The following is an 18,206-nucleotide window of genomic DNA, read 5'->3' as shown; positions in this document are numbered from 1 at the left end:
TTCAGGGGCCGACGGACAGGGAGACGCCCCCCCGCCCCCCTCTCCGGAGACTCCAGCCTGCAGACCAGCCTTCTATCTTTACTCACTCGGTCCGTCTCATTATCTCCTGCAGGACTGTTTCTGGCGCCTGATAGTGATTTATTTTTGGTATTTCACTCATGCCCTGCGTGTTAGTAAATAGCCTACAACTCCATTAAGTTCTGTTGATGTCATGCTACTAGCTACTGGCCGATAGCCGGTTGTTTGGGAACAGAGACGTGCACGGCGGTGCGGTCCCGTGGGTCTGATGACCGTCCATTATGGCGAGGAAAATAACTCTGGATTCAGCTGTTAGTTCATGTTACTACTTTTAGGACGTGTTGATTTAAATGAGGGATATTTAAGTGTTCCTACTGGGAAGGTGATTTATATCCTCTGATTCACAGACGTCTCTTTATACATCCACGGACACACACTCAGTGGTGTTTTCAGTCCAAAATGGCGCCATCTTACGGCCGTTGTCAAAAAATCACCAGAGTTTTGTCTCTTTGCTTCTAAACTCTTTGCTTATACCTGCTAAACAGGTTAGTATTGTCATTGTTATTTTTGACATCCCATCAGTGTTTGAGACTGACCTGTTTGTACTGTCTGATGTAATGTAGGATCATTTCTTTGAGGATGGTGGAAAACAGAAGTCCCTGTAGATCCCTGTAGATCCCTGGAGCTTTCATCAGCGCCTGTAATCAGCGTCTGATAAACATCTATTACTGGGCCTCTCTCTTTGCTCCCAGAGGGCTAATTACCATCAGAAACTGTCACAGTGGACCTCATTAATGAGAAACATTAACACTCGTTACTGGAACACACAGTGATGAAACTAGTGGACCTTTAGTGGGCGGTGTAGTCCTCTGAGCTCCCAACATGCAACAGTTTAAACAAACTTTAAGTTTGTAACCACAAACAAACCCAACGGGCTCCTTCGGGGTCTGAACTAAAGTTTCATTCTACATTTCACAAGTATATTTTATCAGCAGAGCCCTTTTTTGCTGCTTTGGCAGAAGCTAGGCAGCCTTTTGCGTAGCATATTTATGCAGAAGGTTCGCGTGTGATTAACGTCGTGAAACAATGACGGTTAGGTTTAGGCAACAAACAAAAAAACATAATGGTTTGGCTTATACCGGTTACACACTACACGAGAATCCAGCTGATTCTGGTCCTGATTCCTCCCAACAATCGTCAGCAGAGCCCTGATAGTTTGGTGGTTCTAAAGATGATCTTTCCAGTTGTGTGAGGTATGTTCTAGGGATGCACCGATACCACTTTTTTTTCAGACCGAGTACAAGTACTTCCATTTGGGTACTCTCCGATACCGAGTACCGATACGAGTACTTCTCTGTGCCTAAAGAGCCTCGTTAACAGCCAGCTGGAGGGTGTGAGCGACACACGGCAGGCTGGGGAGTCCCGCATACGAGGCGGTGCGCCGCCACCGGCTTTAGGTCGGCTTGGAAAGGCTCGGGGCGAAGGTACTCCCCGGGGCCGTGGACAAAGTATCACTGGGGTGGACTGTCCTCAGTGCGGCCCAACCGTGTTGTGCTCCCAGGGCGGGGCTCGGCCCACTTAAAAGGCGCCAGGGCTCTGCGGCGATGTCTGCAACCCACCCGGGCGCACCACTGGCCCATCTTGCCTGCACCGTGGTGGAGCGTGAGCGCGTGCGATAGGACCCGAAAGATGCTGACGAGAGGTTAACGTCACGCTGCCGTAAAGTGGTAACGGTGTCGTTGTATCGGAGCCATTTTGCGAGTACATGAGCACAGTATCCAGCTGTTTTCACATCAGCTCATCAGGATCCAGATTTAGAGGGAGATCCTGAGCTCTTTACTCAGCAGAGTTTTCAGACGTCTCAGCAGATGTGGCTTCATGTGTTCAGCCAGTAAAACCTCCGAGTTTTGTTTTTGTGTCTGGAACGTCAAACAGGAAGTTGTGGAAACTGTCGTAAACAGCAGAAACACAGCGGCCACTAAATGGCTCCTGGTTTCAGTTTTGGTGGTTGTAAACAGAAAACCAATAATTACTCAGCATCCTCTCTGTGTGTCATCATCATCATTACCTCAGAGGCCTGTACTACGAAGACAGTTCAACATACCCAGGCTGTCTTCTCCTTATCTGGAACCCTAACAACTAAGATTCCGCTACGACGGTGGTTATCAACTCGGTAAATCCACCCAGGGTTTCTCTATCTGACAATGAGTGCGTTCACCAATCTACTGTCAGCAGAGCACCATATTTTGTAAACTATAGTATTAGACACACAAACTGTGTTGTTTTTAGTCTGGATTATAACTGTAACTTCTTCTTTGTGTAATATTATTTTACGGTCCGCACACCAAGCTTTGATTGGTCAGTAGTTGATCTCTTATCTGGAACATAACCTGCTCCGGAGCAGGTCAGGTGTTCAGCATCAGCTACCATGACGATCTATCATGGTAAGAAGTGAACCACCGTCGTAGGACTGAAAAATCTTAAGGGTAAAACCCTGAAGTTACACTCGCTAACCTTAAATCCTGCTTCATAGTACAGACCTCTGGAAACATACACCGTTCGTAGTTATACCTACCTAAATAATGCACTGTACTTAATTTATATATCTCATGAAATCAATGCATATTTAATCGTGTAAGTATTTGTGTTCAGTAATTGTGACCTGGAAAGTATGAAGAGTGACAAACACCACGTAGGGACGAGGTCAGGGTCGATGGTTTGGGTCTGAAAACACCAGACTTTCACCAGTGGACTATGTTGGTGCCCCGTGTGAGGCCAGAAGTCAACGTTGATTTACTTATCACGTAACTTCCATATTTAAGTTACGGCACTTTCGGTGTTATTTTAACCCAAACCGCCACCTTTTCCTAAACCTAACTATTTCCTGTGAAGACATAAGTTTATTTATCAATATATAGAAAAAACACTTGTTTTATCATCATATTTTCTGCACCAGAGATGCTTGAATTAGTTTTGTTTCCATCTTTTTGTCTGTTTGGCAAAATGTTTCAAAGAGGTCTCTGATGATCTGATCTGATGGTTGATGAAGTCTTTGTGGGACAGTCCAACATCTGGAACATCTGTCCGGATCTTTCTGTTCTGATCAAACCCAACAGGAAAGATACGCTAATCCTTAACATGCGTTACAAACCCGTAATTTCCTAATAATTAATAATTGAAAAGAACATTTAATGAAGTGCTCATCTTCTTTTGAACCGTTGTAGTATAAGAGGCCCTCTTTGGAGAGGAGGAATTATTACAACTGATTGTATTTAATGTTATATACAATAACTTTTCATGTGTATTTAATATATAATATTAATCTGAAAAGTAACTAAAGTTTAAATAAAGGATAAAAGTAGTGGAGTAAACATATAAAAGTGGAGTAGAAGTATAAAGAAGCATAAAATGGAGATACTCAAGTTAAATACAAGTACTTCTGAACGGTGCAGTACTATAGTAAATGTACTTATTTTCTTCCCACCACTGATCATTAGTTATTTTACAGATAAAGAGGAACATGTGATTTGACTTTGGTTCCACCTGCTGGTCACATGACTGAACCGTCGGCTCAGTTTCATCATGAAGAAACTTTCCTTTTAGTTTGTTTCACTGTTTTAAGCAAATTTGCAAAAAGTCAACAATAACAAATCATTTATGTTATTGATTATCCATGGTATTTATCTCTTCTGTCCCCACACATTTTGTGCTGTTTTGTTATTATTATTATTATTATTAGTAGTAGTATTAGTAGTCGATTAATGATTAATTTCATTGTTTGTTAACAGTAAAGTAATTGTTAACTAAGTTTAATTAACTATCAATGTACACATCTCATTTCCAGACTTTTGTTGTGCCAGTGTGAGAGAAGTGGCTTAGCCATTAAAATAGGTAGTTATGTAATATTATAATTATATAATAATCAACTATTAAAATTAAAATATCATTGACAGACAAACGTGAAGCATGAAGCAGCTGAACAGAGTCTGATAAGAGAAATACTGTCTGTGTTGTAGGAAATGTAGAAGTCCGACATTCTTCACAAAATAAATGAATCAAATGAGATAAAAATAGAATAAATACAATTAAATTGAACTGAAGTGCTGTTTATGTGGTGAAACTATTCGACATGTGCAGTAAAGAAATGAACAAATGTTAATCAGTGCTGGACTCATGATGTAAAGTTTAAAACATAAAGGATCAGAACCGAAGCAGCACAACCAGAGATGTTGTCTTTTTTATTTTGTTCTGACGCCTACATTACCCACAATGCAACTTTACAAATACTTGGGTTTCTTGTCCTGCCTTCCAACACCCAGGGTTCAAATTCCAGTCTCTCCCTCCCTCCGTCGGATTGTGGAGGACTGTCAGCTGCTGGAAGGACTGAAACACTACGAGGGAAAATCTGAAGGATCTAAGGCGAGCTGCTGCTGCTGCTGCTTTCACAGTGAGTCTCCATGAATCACTTCTGTCTGTTCAGGCTTCTTAACTGGGACTAATGGGACTAATGGGACTAATGGGACTACTTCATTACAGCTGCTTTCTAAAAGTTATCTCACTTTACAAACTCACATTTAACCATGCAAAGTTTCAGAAGGTTGAAGCAAAAGAAGCTGATTCATGAATGAATGCAGCTGCTGTGTTGATGTTTGCAGACATATACTATACTATACTCTACTATACTCTACTATACTATACTATACTATACTATACTAATATTGCATTTTTAAAAAGGCAAAACATTCTACAATAAGTTTGCAATTCGACCAGTAACAAAATCAAGTTCTTCAGGTTGATATTAACAATAATTGTGCTGTAAAACAACGTGTGAGTCATCATGAAGCGAGACCACGTGGAGATGAATTAACATCAGACTCACTCTGGGTGGTAGACCAGCTTCACCAAATCATAATGATGATGATGATGATAATGATGATGATTCATTCTTCATCCCACAGAGACACACAGTCAAGTTACTGGAAGTCTTCTGGAGACTGACCGACCAACGGAGTGACTTATAAACACAGTGAAGTTTCCATCAGTATCGTAACGCTGACGGAGAGAAAAGCCTCTGCAGCTCCTCAGTAGAGTTGAGTGCATTGACCTCTGAGGGCTGCAACCTGTTGCACTCAGTAAGAGCTCTGTCATAAGGTTCAGTATTATCTCCTTGTGAATTCATTTAGATTTGTTGAGGAGGTTCCTCTCATGTCAGCAGTCTGAACAGAATTATTGTTTTATCTCTTCGTGTTACGACCGGAGAAAAACAGTTAAAACAAAACTGACAGTCATTCTAACAGACTCATAGACTGTATGTAAGAAGAGGCTGTAGTCACTGTGATGTCACCCGTTGGTTTGTGGGTTAGCATTTTGAAGCCTTGAGTTTGGCATTTTGGCCGTCCCCATCTTGGTTATTGCCATCTTTGTTTTTTAGCCGTCGGCATCTTGTTTTTTTGCCATCGCTTTTTGTTTTTTAGCCGTCGGCATCTTGGTTTTTGGCCATCGCTTCTTGTTTTTTAGCCGTCGGCATCTTGGTTTTTACCATCTTGGTTTTCGGCCATTGCCATCTTGTTTTTTTTTCCTGGGTGTGATTTGTGTCGGAGGTTTTGAGCATCCGGGTTCAGCTCTGACTCTCTGCTGTTGCTGACTGAGTTGGATGTTGGCTTGTTATGGTTTCGGCTCTAAGGAGATAAAAGTACAACACAGTACCAGATACCGGCCGTCCTTGTGTTCACATTCCTCTGCTGATTAGAAATCTCTTCCTTCCTGTTTATCTGAATTTGATTCCTGCCTCTTTCTTCTTCTCTGTCTCTTTCTGCGCCCCTGTAATTTCAGATAGCACTGCATGATGTGAAGAAAATGAGCAATAATAACTTGTTGTTGCGATTAACATATAAGAATTTCCTATTTAAGTGTTACTGATTATATGTTAATTAAAGGACCAGTGTGTAACATTGAGGGGATCTATTGGCAGAAATGGAATATAATATTAATAACTATGTTTTCTGTAGTGTATAATCATCTGATAATAAGAATCGTTGTGTTTTTGTTACCTTAGAATGAGCTGTTTATATCTCCATACGGAGCGGGTCCATAAAAGTTACCAGAGTAAAGTTTATCATCGTGAGTATATCCTTCCGCCGCTATAAAGTCTGGATCAGCAATATCCGTCCACTGTGTTGGACGGGGGAAGACTGAAGGGACATGGCGGCGATACGCCTTCATTTATTAAGGTATCGCCAACGCTCAGGTTCAGGCACTAAATAATGATTAGACGTGAATAAAACAAACGTTTGTATAACAAGAGATGAATGTATACGAACTGGTCAGAATTACAATCCAAACATACGTCAGATCACATTGAAGTCTATGAGATCTTCAGTTTTCTTTCCCCCAAAAGGGGGCGTGGCCACGTTGCATATACAAAACTACAACAATATATAGAACAACACTAGAGATCAACATGCTCAGTAACCATCTGGATGAATCAATACTCCGTCGGCTGCAGGACCAAACGGATGTTTGACTGCTTTCCTAAGCTGTGACTTTGTTTCCTGATCCAGCGGTCTGGTGGATTAAACCAAACCATTAAACCAGTAATTAAACCCCTTCTGGCTTTTCCAAACTCTGCAGATTATTAATCTGTTATAGTCCCAGTCGCTGTCTGACAAACCCCGATGAGCTCCGTCCATTTCCTGTTTGAATTGTGTCCATGAGTTGTGGTTTATCTTCCTGTTAAAGCCTCATAAAAACCTTCTCTCTCTCTCTCTCTCTCTCTCTCTCTCTCTCTCTCTCTCTCTCTCTCTCTCTCTCTCTCTCTCTCTCTCTTCCTACGGGTTGTTTTTCACTCTCACCTTACCTCTCAAATTCAAATTCAGATCATCTCTCTCTCTCTCTCTCTCCGTCTCTTTGTGTTACCATGCAGCACGTTCTTTATGCTCTCAGTGATTCTAGAAAACACAGAACTGAGGTAAACTCTTCAGCACATGGTGTTTGTGTCCTCAAGCCGTGAAAGTGATTGTGTTGTAACAACAGGAACGGAGCAGTCACATGATCAGAGTCTGGATGTCACAGCAGATATCAGTGTGGGTTGAATTTGTGACGGACTGTGTTTGTGTTTTACAGGTTTGATTCTCTTCAGTCTCCGTGTGGTAAAAAAAATTAAATCATGGGAGCCAACGACCTCAAAATGAACTGTGACCCCGCGGGGTCACGACCTCCTGCCCGACGCCGGAGTCTCTTCAACAGCATCAAGGTCGGTCTCTGCTTCACATCCATCACTTTTACACTTTTTTTCAATCGCTTTGGCTCGTAACAGTCTTAACTTTAAACTGTGAGTACAACTATCACCACTGTTTGATGGGACATGAGAGGTAGTAGCTCACCAGAAACACTTCATTCATGCTTCTAAACCAGTAAACTGGCCAACGGCACCAAAATGACAAGTTGTTTTGTCATGGTGTGAGTCGTTATGGTCATCAAACCTGGAAATGTTTCTTACATACAGATCTGTGTTTTGTTGACACTGACTGCTGACTGGACTTTACCAGAATGTCAGTTCTGTCCAGCTGAATGTGTTTCACACTGAGCTGTTCAGATTCCCATTTCAACAGCAGGTAAAGGTTGACTGGGAATAGTACTATACTGTAGGAGCTACACAGAAAAAAGGATACGCACATTAGTATGTATACAGTTCATTTATTTGTGTAGCAATGCGTTACATGTACTGTAAACAAAGAAAATTCATAAAGTCATAAACTGTGAACAGAAATTTTGCCACAAAAATGACATCTATGCCAAAAAACAACAACAACAACCTGCAACAACGAAAGAAACCTGCAGTAGTTCAGTTAAAAAAACACAAATTGTACCTCCTCGTCAGAGATATTTATGGAATATACATGCATGTTTGACAGATTTTATTAATTGAATGGATCATTTTGTCATCTGACGGTTCAAACAATGAAAAGAAGTTTACCTCCCATGTTAAATCCAGCGTGGTAAACACTACACATCCAGTAAAGGATGGAAACACTTTGGGTTTCATACATTGACAGGAAAAGCAGAGCTAGACAGAGCAGAGCTAAAGGACAAAAGGACAAAATATGTCCGAAAATAAGTCCGAACAAAGGCTGAGAAAGTCAGAAAAGTAAAAAAAAAAAAAGGCACAAAATGTCCAAAAAAAGGCAGAAATATGTTCAAACAAAAGTCTGAAATATGTCCGACAAAAGGCAGATATATGTCTGAATAACATTTTAAAAAAATGTCTGAAATATGTCAGAAAAAGAGGCTGAAAAAACGCCAAAGTATGTCTGAAATATGGCGCAAAAAATGTCCAAAAAAGGCAGAAATATGTCTGAATAAAAGTCTGAAAAAAAATATCCGAAAAAAGGTGCGAAAATGTTAGCAGGAAACGTTATGGTATGGTGGTAACGTTATGGTATGGAGGAAACGTTATGGTATGGCGGTAACGTTATGGTATGGCGGTAACGTTATGGTATGGTGGTAACGTTATGGTATGGAGGTAACGTTATGGTTTGGAGGTAACGTTATGGTATGGCGGTAACGCGGCGGTGGAGCCGGCCGTCGCTCTCATCTCCGTGGTCAAATGGGCCAACGCTACGACTGTAGAGCACCCAGATACTGACATGTCTGTTCTCTGCATTGAAACGGCCCCGATGGAGCTGACCATGGATGGATAAAGAGAACGGAGCTGACGGGAGAGCTAGAGACCACCTTGGAGAAGTTAGAGGAAGTAGACACATGGGACTACGTCTGCTTTTCAAAATAAGGTGTTAACAAAGGGAACTGTAGATACTAAATACATCTATGGAAATCAGACTGATGGATTATATTCACCAGAAGTATAAAACATTATAAATTAAAAAGAAAACACCACTAATCTGTGAGGGAAATGTCTTTATTCTTTGATTTCTGGGTTGCTGGATAATCAATAATTCCTGTTAATGATCCTGATCTATTTGACTTCAGGACGTCTCTGACTACATACATGCTGAACATCAAACATTCTACTGGATTCATTTAGAGATTTTACAAAGCAAAAGTCCCTAGAAGTGTATGATTCATCATCTTCCCTTCATGGTCTAGAGGTAAACAAGTTAACAACAATCACAATACTTAAAACTATGGGGTCTGGTGATAGTATGGTGAAGGTATGGAATCAGGAGGCAGCTGAATCGTCCCAGCTCTAATAACCAGACATCTGGTGCCTCAACAGCAGATGTCTGAATCCATGGACAAAGTCTGATCCCTTCAGTCGTCCTACTGATTGAAATCCGTCCGACAGCAGGAGAAGCAGAGTAACCTGCTGAGAGGAGTAAGAGCTAGAAGCTGTCCCTTGAAGCTTCAGTGTAATCTGCAGGACTTCCAGGTGTTTTGATTGGAGGAGAAACTTCCCTTCCTGAAGTCCATCCTGGTTTTGTTCTCTGAGGTCAAACGTGTAAACATTTCCTCTCGACATGTCGTGTCACGAAAACTCTGAGCTCATCGTGTCCTCAATCACTCTTCACTCCTCCGTGTTGTTGTTGTTTCTGAGTTTCACTTCGTTTTAAATCCTCACTTTACTGAATGTACATTTAATTATATTATCAACGTGATAAAGCCAACCTGCCGTGTTATTCATCTTCCTCTTCTTTCTATCTCCCTTCCTCCTCCTTCTTCTTCTTCTTCTTCTTCTTCTTCTTCTTCTTCTCTGCAGTTCTTTGTGTTTTGTCACAGTTTGCTGCAGCTGGCTCAGTTGTTGGTGTCGGGCTACATGAAGAGCTCCATCGCCACCATCGAGAGACGCTACGGCCTCACCAGCCAGAAGTCAGGCCTGCTGGCTGCTTTCAACGAGGTCAGTACGGGACACCTTCTAAAAGTCTGTTTACAGCAGCGCTGCTCTTTACAGATAATTACCTCCACGTAATTACGCCGTGGTAATTATACCTCCTAATACCTCCTTCCAAGGGCAAAGGCCTTGTTTCCACCGGCGTCTGTTTGTCTGTCCGTTAGCAGGATTACACCAAAAGTCTGCGATGGATTTGAATTACATTTTTTGGAGGGGTGGGGTGTAGTCAAGTCATCTCACAAAAGAAAGTGCAGAGAGGTTGTGAAAGCCAGATAAGCACATTTTATTTTCTTCTTTTGTTTTCAAAAACCCGTTAAAAACAACTCAAGACAAATATTCTGGTGTCCAAATCTGCAGTCTGCATTGAGGGTTGAATACTGGGAAGTGAGATCCCAGTATTTCCCGGGAATTCTCGGCCGAATCCGGTCTACGTTCCTCTGTCCAAGTACCTGCAGAACCGCGAGATTATTAGCCTGTTGGGCTGCAGTCTGCCATGTTCTGATGTGAGCATATTGTTTTATGCTAAATGCAGTACCTGTGAGGGTTTCTGGATCAATATCTGTCATTGATCTGTGTTGTTCATTGATTTACAATAATAAATATATACATACATTTACATAAAGCAGCAGATTAGTCCACTCCCATGGTGATAAGAGGATTGAATACTTGACTATTGTTCCTTGTGCATGTCTAGGTGGGGAACACCGTCCTCATTGTGTTTGTGAGTTTCTTGGGGAGTCGAGTCCACCGGCCGCGGTTCATCGCAGGCGGAGCTCTGCTGGCCTGCCTCGCCTCGCTGCTGATGGCACTGCCGCACTTCCTGGGCGGGAAGTACGATTACACCGACCGCATCAGCTGTGAGGTCACACACACACACACACACACACACACACACACACACACACACACACACACAGGTAGTTTCATAAAGCTTCTGGGTCCATGTCTGCGGATCAAGCAACGATGGGTTGGTTCACACATTAATGAGCCCCAGACGATGAATCCTGATCACTTTGTTGATCCTGTACGGACGATACACCATTTAGATTTTAACGCCACCCACATGACAAACTTTACATTTTTGGCCCCACTGGTGAAAACTTGGGACACGAGCCAGAAAGGTTTGAAACACCTTAAAGCAGACGATGTTTGGACTCTTGAACTGAAACACATGATGTGTTAAACTTCCCCTCCGTTTCCCAACAGTCTCCGGTGATAGCAGCGCTGGCCTCTGCCAATCAGAGAGCACCCTCACCACCGCATCCTCCAATCAGACCTGCAGCTCTCAGGAGAGCCACGACCAGGACGGGGTGTACCCGCTGCTGCTGATGGGTCAGCTGCTGCTGGGGATCGGCGCCGTCCCCATCCAGCCCTTCGGCATCTCCTACATCGACGACTACGCCAGCAGGAAGAACTCACCGCTCTACCTCGGTACGCTGACCAAACACTGAACCATGGTTCATCCAGACAGTCCTGAGATGCTTCCCACCAGGAGAGGAACTCTAGTTTTAATGTCATTATAGAGAATATCACATCAAAAGGGAAAAGCTGTCAGAATCAGCTGCAACAACTTCTGTGAAAAAGTCCTCAAGCTTACTTCTCTCAAGTATGACGGATAAACATCTGTGTTGGTGAGGGAGCGGCGTGAGTTAGAGCCGCGAAGACAATAACACTTTGGTCTCGCTCAAAGTTCTTAAATACGATTCATCCGTGTGTTCGCAGCCCAGTCGCCACGAAGAAATGTTCACATCGTTCGTTTCTGCAAAACACGGATACGTTGAATGTTGATGTTTTTGCAAAGAAAGTGACGAACGTCACATCAGAAAGTCCGCTAAGGGCGGTCATTATTTATATAGTTACCTTGTTCCGGTTGTTAAATTACGTTGCTACAGTTGTTACGCAACGTTGTTAGGCTACGTTGTTACGCTACGTTGTTATGCAACGTCGTTACAACGCTACGTTGTTAAGCTACGTTGTTAAGCTACGTTGTTACGCTACGTTGCGTTACATTGTTAAGTTACGTTGTTAAGTAAACAAGATTAAGTTTAAAGTAGGTCATGTTTGTATTTAGGCTCCACACACCTCCAGCCGTACAGAATCACTACTTCCTGTTCATAATTAGCGGTTAGAGGTTTGCAGGAATGATGTGTTTTATTGTTTTGGAGATGATACCTGTGTTTTATTTGATTTCATGAGGTCATGCCGGTCCACACTGAGGTCACATTACAGATGTTCAGCTGTGAATCATTAACAGAAAAAGGTCACAGGTCATGTGATCATAACAAACCTGTTTTTATTGGTTCTGAATTAATCACACCAGCTGCTCATTTACCATCACAGTCATTATTATGCAGTAATACTTCCTTATGTTGTGGTGACATTGGAATTATAAAGTTCAAAATCCAAATCTGAATTAGTGAATGAGGTTATGATAGAAGATATTTGGGTCAGCAACATGGTTTCGTGACTGTGTAGGTCATTTACAACGTCTAATAGGTAGAACCTTTACAATAATCTAACTAATACTAAACAATAATCAATAAGCTAAAAATAAACCTTCACCAAATGTTGTCAAAGAAGAGTTTCATTGATGTGACGCAGCAGACTGGGTACTAACTTCACGTTTATCAGAGGCAGAACTGGTTTAGTTTGAGATTTAAGGTGGAACTTTGGGTTCCAGCTGTGAGACTAAACCTCTGTCTCTCTTCTGTTGTTCTTGGTTGTTTTTTCAGGCATCGTCCTCGCCGTGACCTCCATCGGCCCGGCCTTCGGCTTCATCACCGGCTCCGTCATGCTGCGCTATTATGTTGACTTTGACAAGGTATCCAAAGGTGAGGAGACACGCAGCGCCGACGACTCACAGTACGTTATCTTGTTGTAAAACAGGGAGGATTTCCTGCATGGAGCCGTCACTTCTAGTTGATCAGCTGGTTCAAAGCTCTTTCTCACCAGTGGGATGTGAACATACGGTGAAGTGACAGCGATGCACACCAGGTCCGGTGTGAGTTATCCACGTTGCAGTGTTAGATCTTCACCAGGAGTTTCCTCTTAAATAGCGCCGTGTCCTCAAACAAACAAAAAGCAGACAGAGAACGGCTAACGGTGACTAGTTGACTCACACTTTGGAAAATATGAGATCAAAATACCCACAAAACCAAGACGAGTCCAAGTCAACACCAAGCCCCCAGGAAGACCGCGGTCGTTGATCCCAACTTTCCTAGTGGCCAATCGGCGGTACTGCAGGTTCCGTGTCCGTCACGTGATGCCGTTGGGCCCAGAAAGACTTTTTCCCGTAGACTTCCATTGGGAAAGAGACGTCTGGAACTCAGAGGATCATTTATTCTTTGATGTGAATCAACTCCCCAGTACGAACACTCTAATAGTCCTGATTTAAATCATTAAAACGCACTAACAGCTGAATCCAGAGTTATTTACCTTCCTCCGTTCATGTGAGTGAAATCCAGACCGAGGCTGGAGCGCCAAGCCGTGACGACGGCGTGACGTTGGGACCCCGTGAACGAGTCACGTGACCGAGCGGACGCTACTCCGCCAAGATCCCGGTACTTTTCCAGACGGAAGTGGAGCCATTTAGGCTTCATGCTCCAATGAGCAACTCTCATAGGAACGACCGGAGCCGCGCCTCCAACGCTGGATCCAGTTCTCTTTATACCTCCATGGTCAACACACCCAGGATACCGAGACAAGTCTGAAACAAAACAACCACTAACACAGGTCCAAGTCACAACGTCCAGGTGGTCGAGTCAGAGTTCAAATGTTCACGAGACGAGTTTGAGTCAAAACACCAAGAATCACAGTTAAAAATATAGATACAAAACTTTTTATACCCCCGCGACAACGTAGTCAGGGTCCGTGTCTTCGTCCGTCCGTCCGTCTGTCCGTCCTTTTCACTTCCAGAGCAGAACTCAGAAACTATTTAACTTAGGACCTTCAGATTTGGTGTGATGGTTGACAGTGTGGTCTGGTTGTGCCTTTTGGGGGTTCTGAGGGTAATGTGAATGTGTAATGTGTAATGCTCACTTTTATCTTGTTTATATTTATGGTTAAAATGTTCACGAGACTGAGACGAGTCAAAAACTGTTTTTGGCTGCAGTCGTGTGAAATCTAGCAGGTGTGTCTCATAGGTCACATAGAGAGTAGTGTCAACATGTCACAATACAGTTTGTCTCAATGAGCACAAGCAATTATTCCACCAGTTCTGACTTGTAAAGGAAAATTACAACCTGTAACTGCAGCTTCAAACTGCTGCTTTTGTTACATCTGTTTACATACTTATCTCAATCCCAACCATGATGTTATTCCTAAACATAACTGCGACCAGTATTATAACAACGTGGCGTTGAATGACTTAAACTAAACTGCGTTCTCATGTCCTTAAAATGTTCTGTTATTTATACGCCTTCCCATGAGACTGATTGTACTCAGTCTCTTTATGTAACTCCTCGTTGTATTATCAAACATTACAGATGATTATTTCTTAAGATTTCTCCAACATAGGCCACCGATGCTTCCTCAAAGTAGCTGAATGCTAACAGACTGTTAGATAACTGTCCTGTATCTCCAGATGTGTCTGTCCAACATCAGAGAACGTGGACAGAAAACCTCTAACATTTTTTCATTTCACAATGTATTAGAGGATAAACGTTGAGATGCATCAAGGCGGTCCTCAGACACAGAACATGGAAGTTAACAAACATTTAAGCACATAAATAATAATGATGATGATAATGAATTACAGAAAAACAACCAACATAGTAACATCAACGAGGACAAACACAAAGACTCTCCATCCATCCCATCTCATCCCATCTCATCCCAAACCAAACCACACCAACACCAAACCAACACCACACCAACACCACACCAACACAACACCAAACCACATGAAAATAATGATCAACATAATAATAAATTAACATTATGTCAAAACAATGAGTCGTAAACTGTAAACAAAGACAAATACTATGAATTAATCAAGGAAAGACTTTATTTCGAACATAAAAATAAATAAAAACAGATACAAAATAATAACAAACCAAACAAGAGTAACAGTGTCCGAATAGGTAGAAGTAAAACTTATATTTCCCTACCCCTTTCTCACTTCTCCTCTAATAACTCATATATCATAGAATGATAATATAATATAATATATAAACTATCCCAGATTTATTCACATCCCAAATTAAATATATGAACAGCATCCCAAGTTTATTTACAACCCACAAATCCATCCAGAGTTAAAAAGTAGATATAAACTAACTCTTATCACAACCCTTAACACAACCCTTAACACAACCCTTAACACAACCCTTAACACAACTCTTAACACAACCCTTAACACAACCCTTAACACAACCCTTAACACAACCCTTAACACAACCCTTAACACAACTCTTAACACAACCCTTAACACAACCCTTAACACAACCCTTAACACAACTCTTATCACAACCCTTAACACAACTCTTAACACAACTCTTAACACAACCCTTAACACAACTCTTAACACAACTCTTCCTCAACCATATACCTCCCAAAAATATCTTTTGTTGTATAGCTTTTTAAAGTGATTTATCTTTGTGCTCCGCTTCAACCCATCCCCAACCCATTCTACAAATCCCCCCCACAGACTGAAATACACACACATATATATATATATATATATATATATATAATACTCTTCTTTGTTGTACAAACACAATGCTTCGTAAAATTCAGTTTTCCTCTTAAATCATAACCCCCCTCCGTGTCACGAAACATTTTTTAATATTGCCCGGAAGTGAATTATTGTCTTGCTTTGAACATAATTATTTGACCAAAAACAAGAACAAGTAGTTTTAAGATAAAAGAAGCGATGATGTTTCAGCTTTTCAGACTCAATGAAAAACGATCTGTCTTTATGTTTGTAGAAAGTTGATCTTTGTCCGTTTTAGCAGAATCCTCAGAACCCGAGCGTCTCTCGGCTCCTCGTTTCACCTCCGGTTGAGTTTCTCCTTCGGTTGAGTTTCAGGACTCGACAGTTTGCTGATGTTCAGTGAAACGCTTCACGCCTCTCGGATTACTGGAGCTCCACTTTCTTTTGAGCCTTGTTCAAACAAAAACCTATTTCCTCATATAGCATGTGGGACGTGTGAACGGATTGTGTGGGTCAGCATGTGTGTGTGCATGTGTGTGTGTGTGTGTGTGTGTGTGTGCATGCATGCATGTATAATATGTATGTTTAGGAGGACGTGTTTGCTTATGCAGGACTTTTTTTGCTTCATAATGCAAACATTTTGAGGAGTCCTCACAACATGTTATGGGGTCATGGTCCTCACAAAACTAGCAAAACAAGTGTGTGTGTGTGTGTGTTTGTACATCTAGCTTTGTGAGGACCGATTTGAGAGCCTTCACCAGGAAAGTGAGGACATTGTCCAGTATTCACTTCTTACAGTTTTAGACAAGTGACTTTACTTTTATGTTATTACATCTTTTAATAAAGATTGTTTTACAAGTTAACGTAGGCGTCCCTGTAATGCATAACCTCGTAAAGGTCCCCACAAGTATAAAAGTAATAATGTGTGTGTATGAGCCACTAGCATAGCCAGAAAAAAGACTGTTGGTGTGCGACAGAAAAACTTTGAGTAAATACTAGATTTACCTGTGTGTATAAAAGCTGTGTAGCTCCGCAGACAACTGAAAAGTTCTGAGTATCAATCAATGAAACTTTATTGGTCAGACAGAAGGAAGCAGGAGACATGGTGAGAGATTACGATGAGAAAGACCTGGGAAATAAAACAGAAACAAATGAATCCAAATTAAATGTCAGAAACTAAATCATGCAGCAGGGAGAATAATAGAAGGGAATAATTACTGTAATGTAGTGTTTGGATGTGACGATTCAGCCTGAGAACAAACCAATGATATGATGTGGGAACACTAAAACATCTCTGCTGCCGACAGTTTCTGTTCAAACCTGCAGGAACATCTTATATAAACTCTATTTCATCATGTTGGGAAAACAACTCCAGATCACGTTACAAACCAACACAGAGCGAGTAATAGTAGTAATCTATCCCAGATTAAATGACTCAGTGCAGTCAGACCTGTTGAGGTGTGGCAGCGCTGCAGCTCTCTGCAGCTCTCTGTAGCTCTCTGTAGCTCTCTCCAGCTCTCTGTAGCTCTCTGCAGCTCTCTGTAGCTCTCTGCAGCTCTCTGCAGCTCTATGTAGCTCTCTGCAGCTCTCTGTAGCTCTCTGCAGCTCTCTGCAGCTCTATGTAGCTCTCTGCAGCTCTCTGTAGCTCTCTGCAGCTCTCTGCAGCTCTATGTAGCTCTCTGCAGCTCTATGTAGCTCTCCGCAGCTCTCCGCAGCTCTCCGTAGCTCTCCGCAGCTCCGTGCAGCTCTCTGCAACTCTCTGCATCTCTCTGCAGCTCTCCGCAGCTCCGTGCAGCTCTCTGCAGCTCTCTCTCTGCAGCTCTCTCTCTGCAGCTCTCTGCAGCTCTCTCTCTGCAGCTCTCTGCAGCTCTCTCTCTGCAGCTCTCTGCAGCTATCTCTCTGCAGCTCTCTGCAGCTCTCTCTCTGCAGCTCTCTCTCTGCAGCTCTCTCTCTGCAGCTCTCTGCAGCTAGCTCTCTGCAGCTCTCTCTCTGCAGCTCTCTCTCTGCAGCTCTCTGCAGCTCTCTCTCTGCAGCTCTCTCTCTGCAGCTCTCTGCAGCTCTCTCTCTGCAGCTCTCTCTCTGCAGCTCTCTGCAGCTCTCTCTCTGCAGCTCTCTCTCTGCAGCTCTCTACAGCTCTCTCTCTGCAGCTCTCTCTCTGCAGCTCTCTGCAGCTCTCTCTCTGCAGCTCTCTCTCTGCAGCTCTCTGCAGCTAGCTCTCTGCAGCTCTCTCTCTGCAGCTCTCTCTCTGCAGCTCTCTGCAGCTCTCTCTCTGCAGCTCTCTCTCTGCAGCTCTCTGCAGCTCTCTCTCTGCAGCTCTCTCTCTGCAGCTCTCTGCAGCTCTCTCTCTGCAGCTCTCTCTCTGCAGCTCTCTACAGCTCTCTCTCTGCAGCTCTCTGCAGCTCTCTCTCTGCAGCTCTCTCTCTGTAGCTCTCTGCAGCTCTCTCTCTGCAGCTCTCTGCATCTCTCTGTAGCTCTCTGCAGCTCTCTCTCTGCAGCTCTCTGCAGCTCTCTCTCTGCAGCTCTCTGCAGCTCTCTCTCTGCAGCTCTCTGCATCTCTCTGCAGCTCTCTACAGCTCTCTCTCTGCAGCTCTCTGCAGCTCTCTCTCTGCAGCTCTCTGCAGCTCTCTCTCTGCAGCTCTCTGCATCTCTCTGCAGCTCTCTACAGCTCTCTCTCTGCAGCTCTCTGCA

At 42.8% G+C, this 18,206-nt stretch overlaps 1 protein-coding gene across 3 annotated transcripts in view; it reads left to right on the top strand.

Moving 5' to 3' along the window:
• slco2b1 (solute carrier organic anion transporter family, member 2B1) overlaps positions 1 to 18,206 on the top strand; it is a 58,250-nt gene that overhangs the window by 23,417 nt on the left and 16,627 nt on the right. For 2 of the 3 annotated variants that reach the window (XM_037748412.1, XM_037748413.1), the window contains exons 4-9: positions 4,338 to 4,465; positions 7,141 to 7,270; positions 9,734 to 9,871; positions 10,560 to 10,722; positions 11,072 to 11,296; positions 12,598 to 12,696. In XM_037748412.1, coding sequence (XP_037604340.1) covers positions 7,184 to 7,270; positions 9,734 to 9,871; positions 10,560 to 10,722; positions 11,072 to 11,296; positions 12,598 to 12,696 — 712 coding nt within the window. In that variant the 5' untranslated portion in view covers positions 4,338 to 4,465; positions 7,141 to 7,183. Of the gene's footprint in view, positions 1 to 4,337; positions 4,466 to 5,131; positions 5,151 to 7,140; positions 7,271 to 9,733; positions 9,872 to 10,559; positions 10,723 to 11,071; positions 11,297 to 12,597; positions 12,697 to 18,206 lie in introns of those variants that run through there. The other variant, XM_037748414.1, reaches the window with a different exon arrangement.

This window comes from Sebastes umbrosus, chromosome 17, assembly GCF_015220745.1.
Source record: "Sebastes umbrosus isolate fSebUmb1 chromosome 17, fSebUmb1.pri, whole genome shotgun sequence".
NCBI classification, from domain to species: Eukaryota; Metazoa; Chordata; class Actinopteri; order Perciformes; family Sebastidae; genus Sebastes; species Sebastes umbrosus.
The sequence above is the reverse complement of the archived record's forward strand: the minus strand, read 5'-3'. Positions and strand labels throughout refer to the sequence as shown.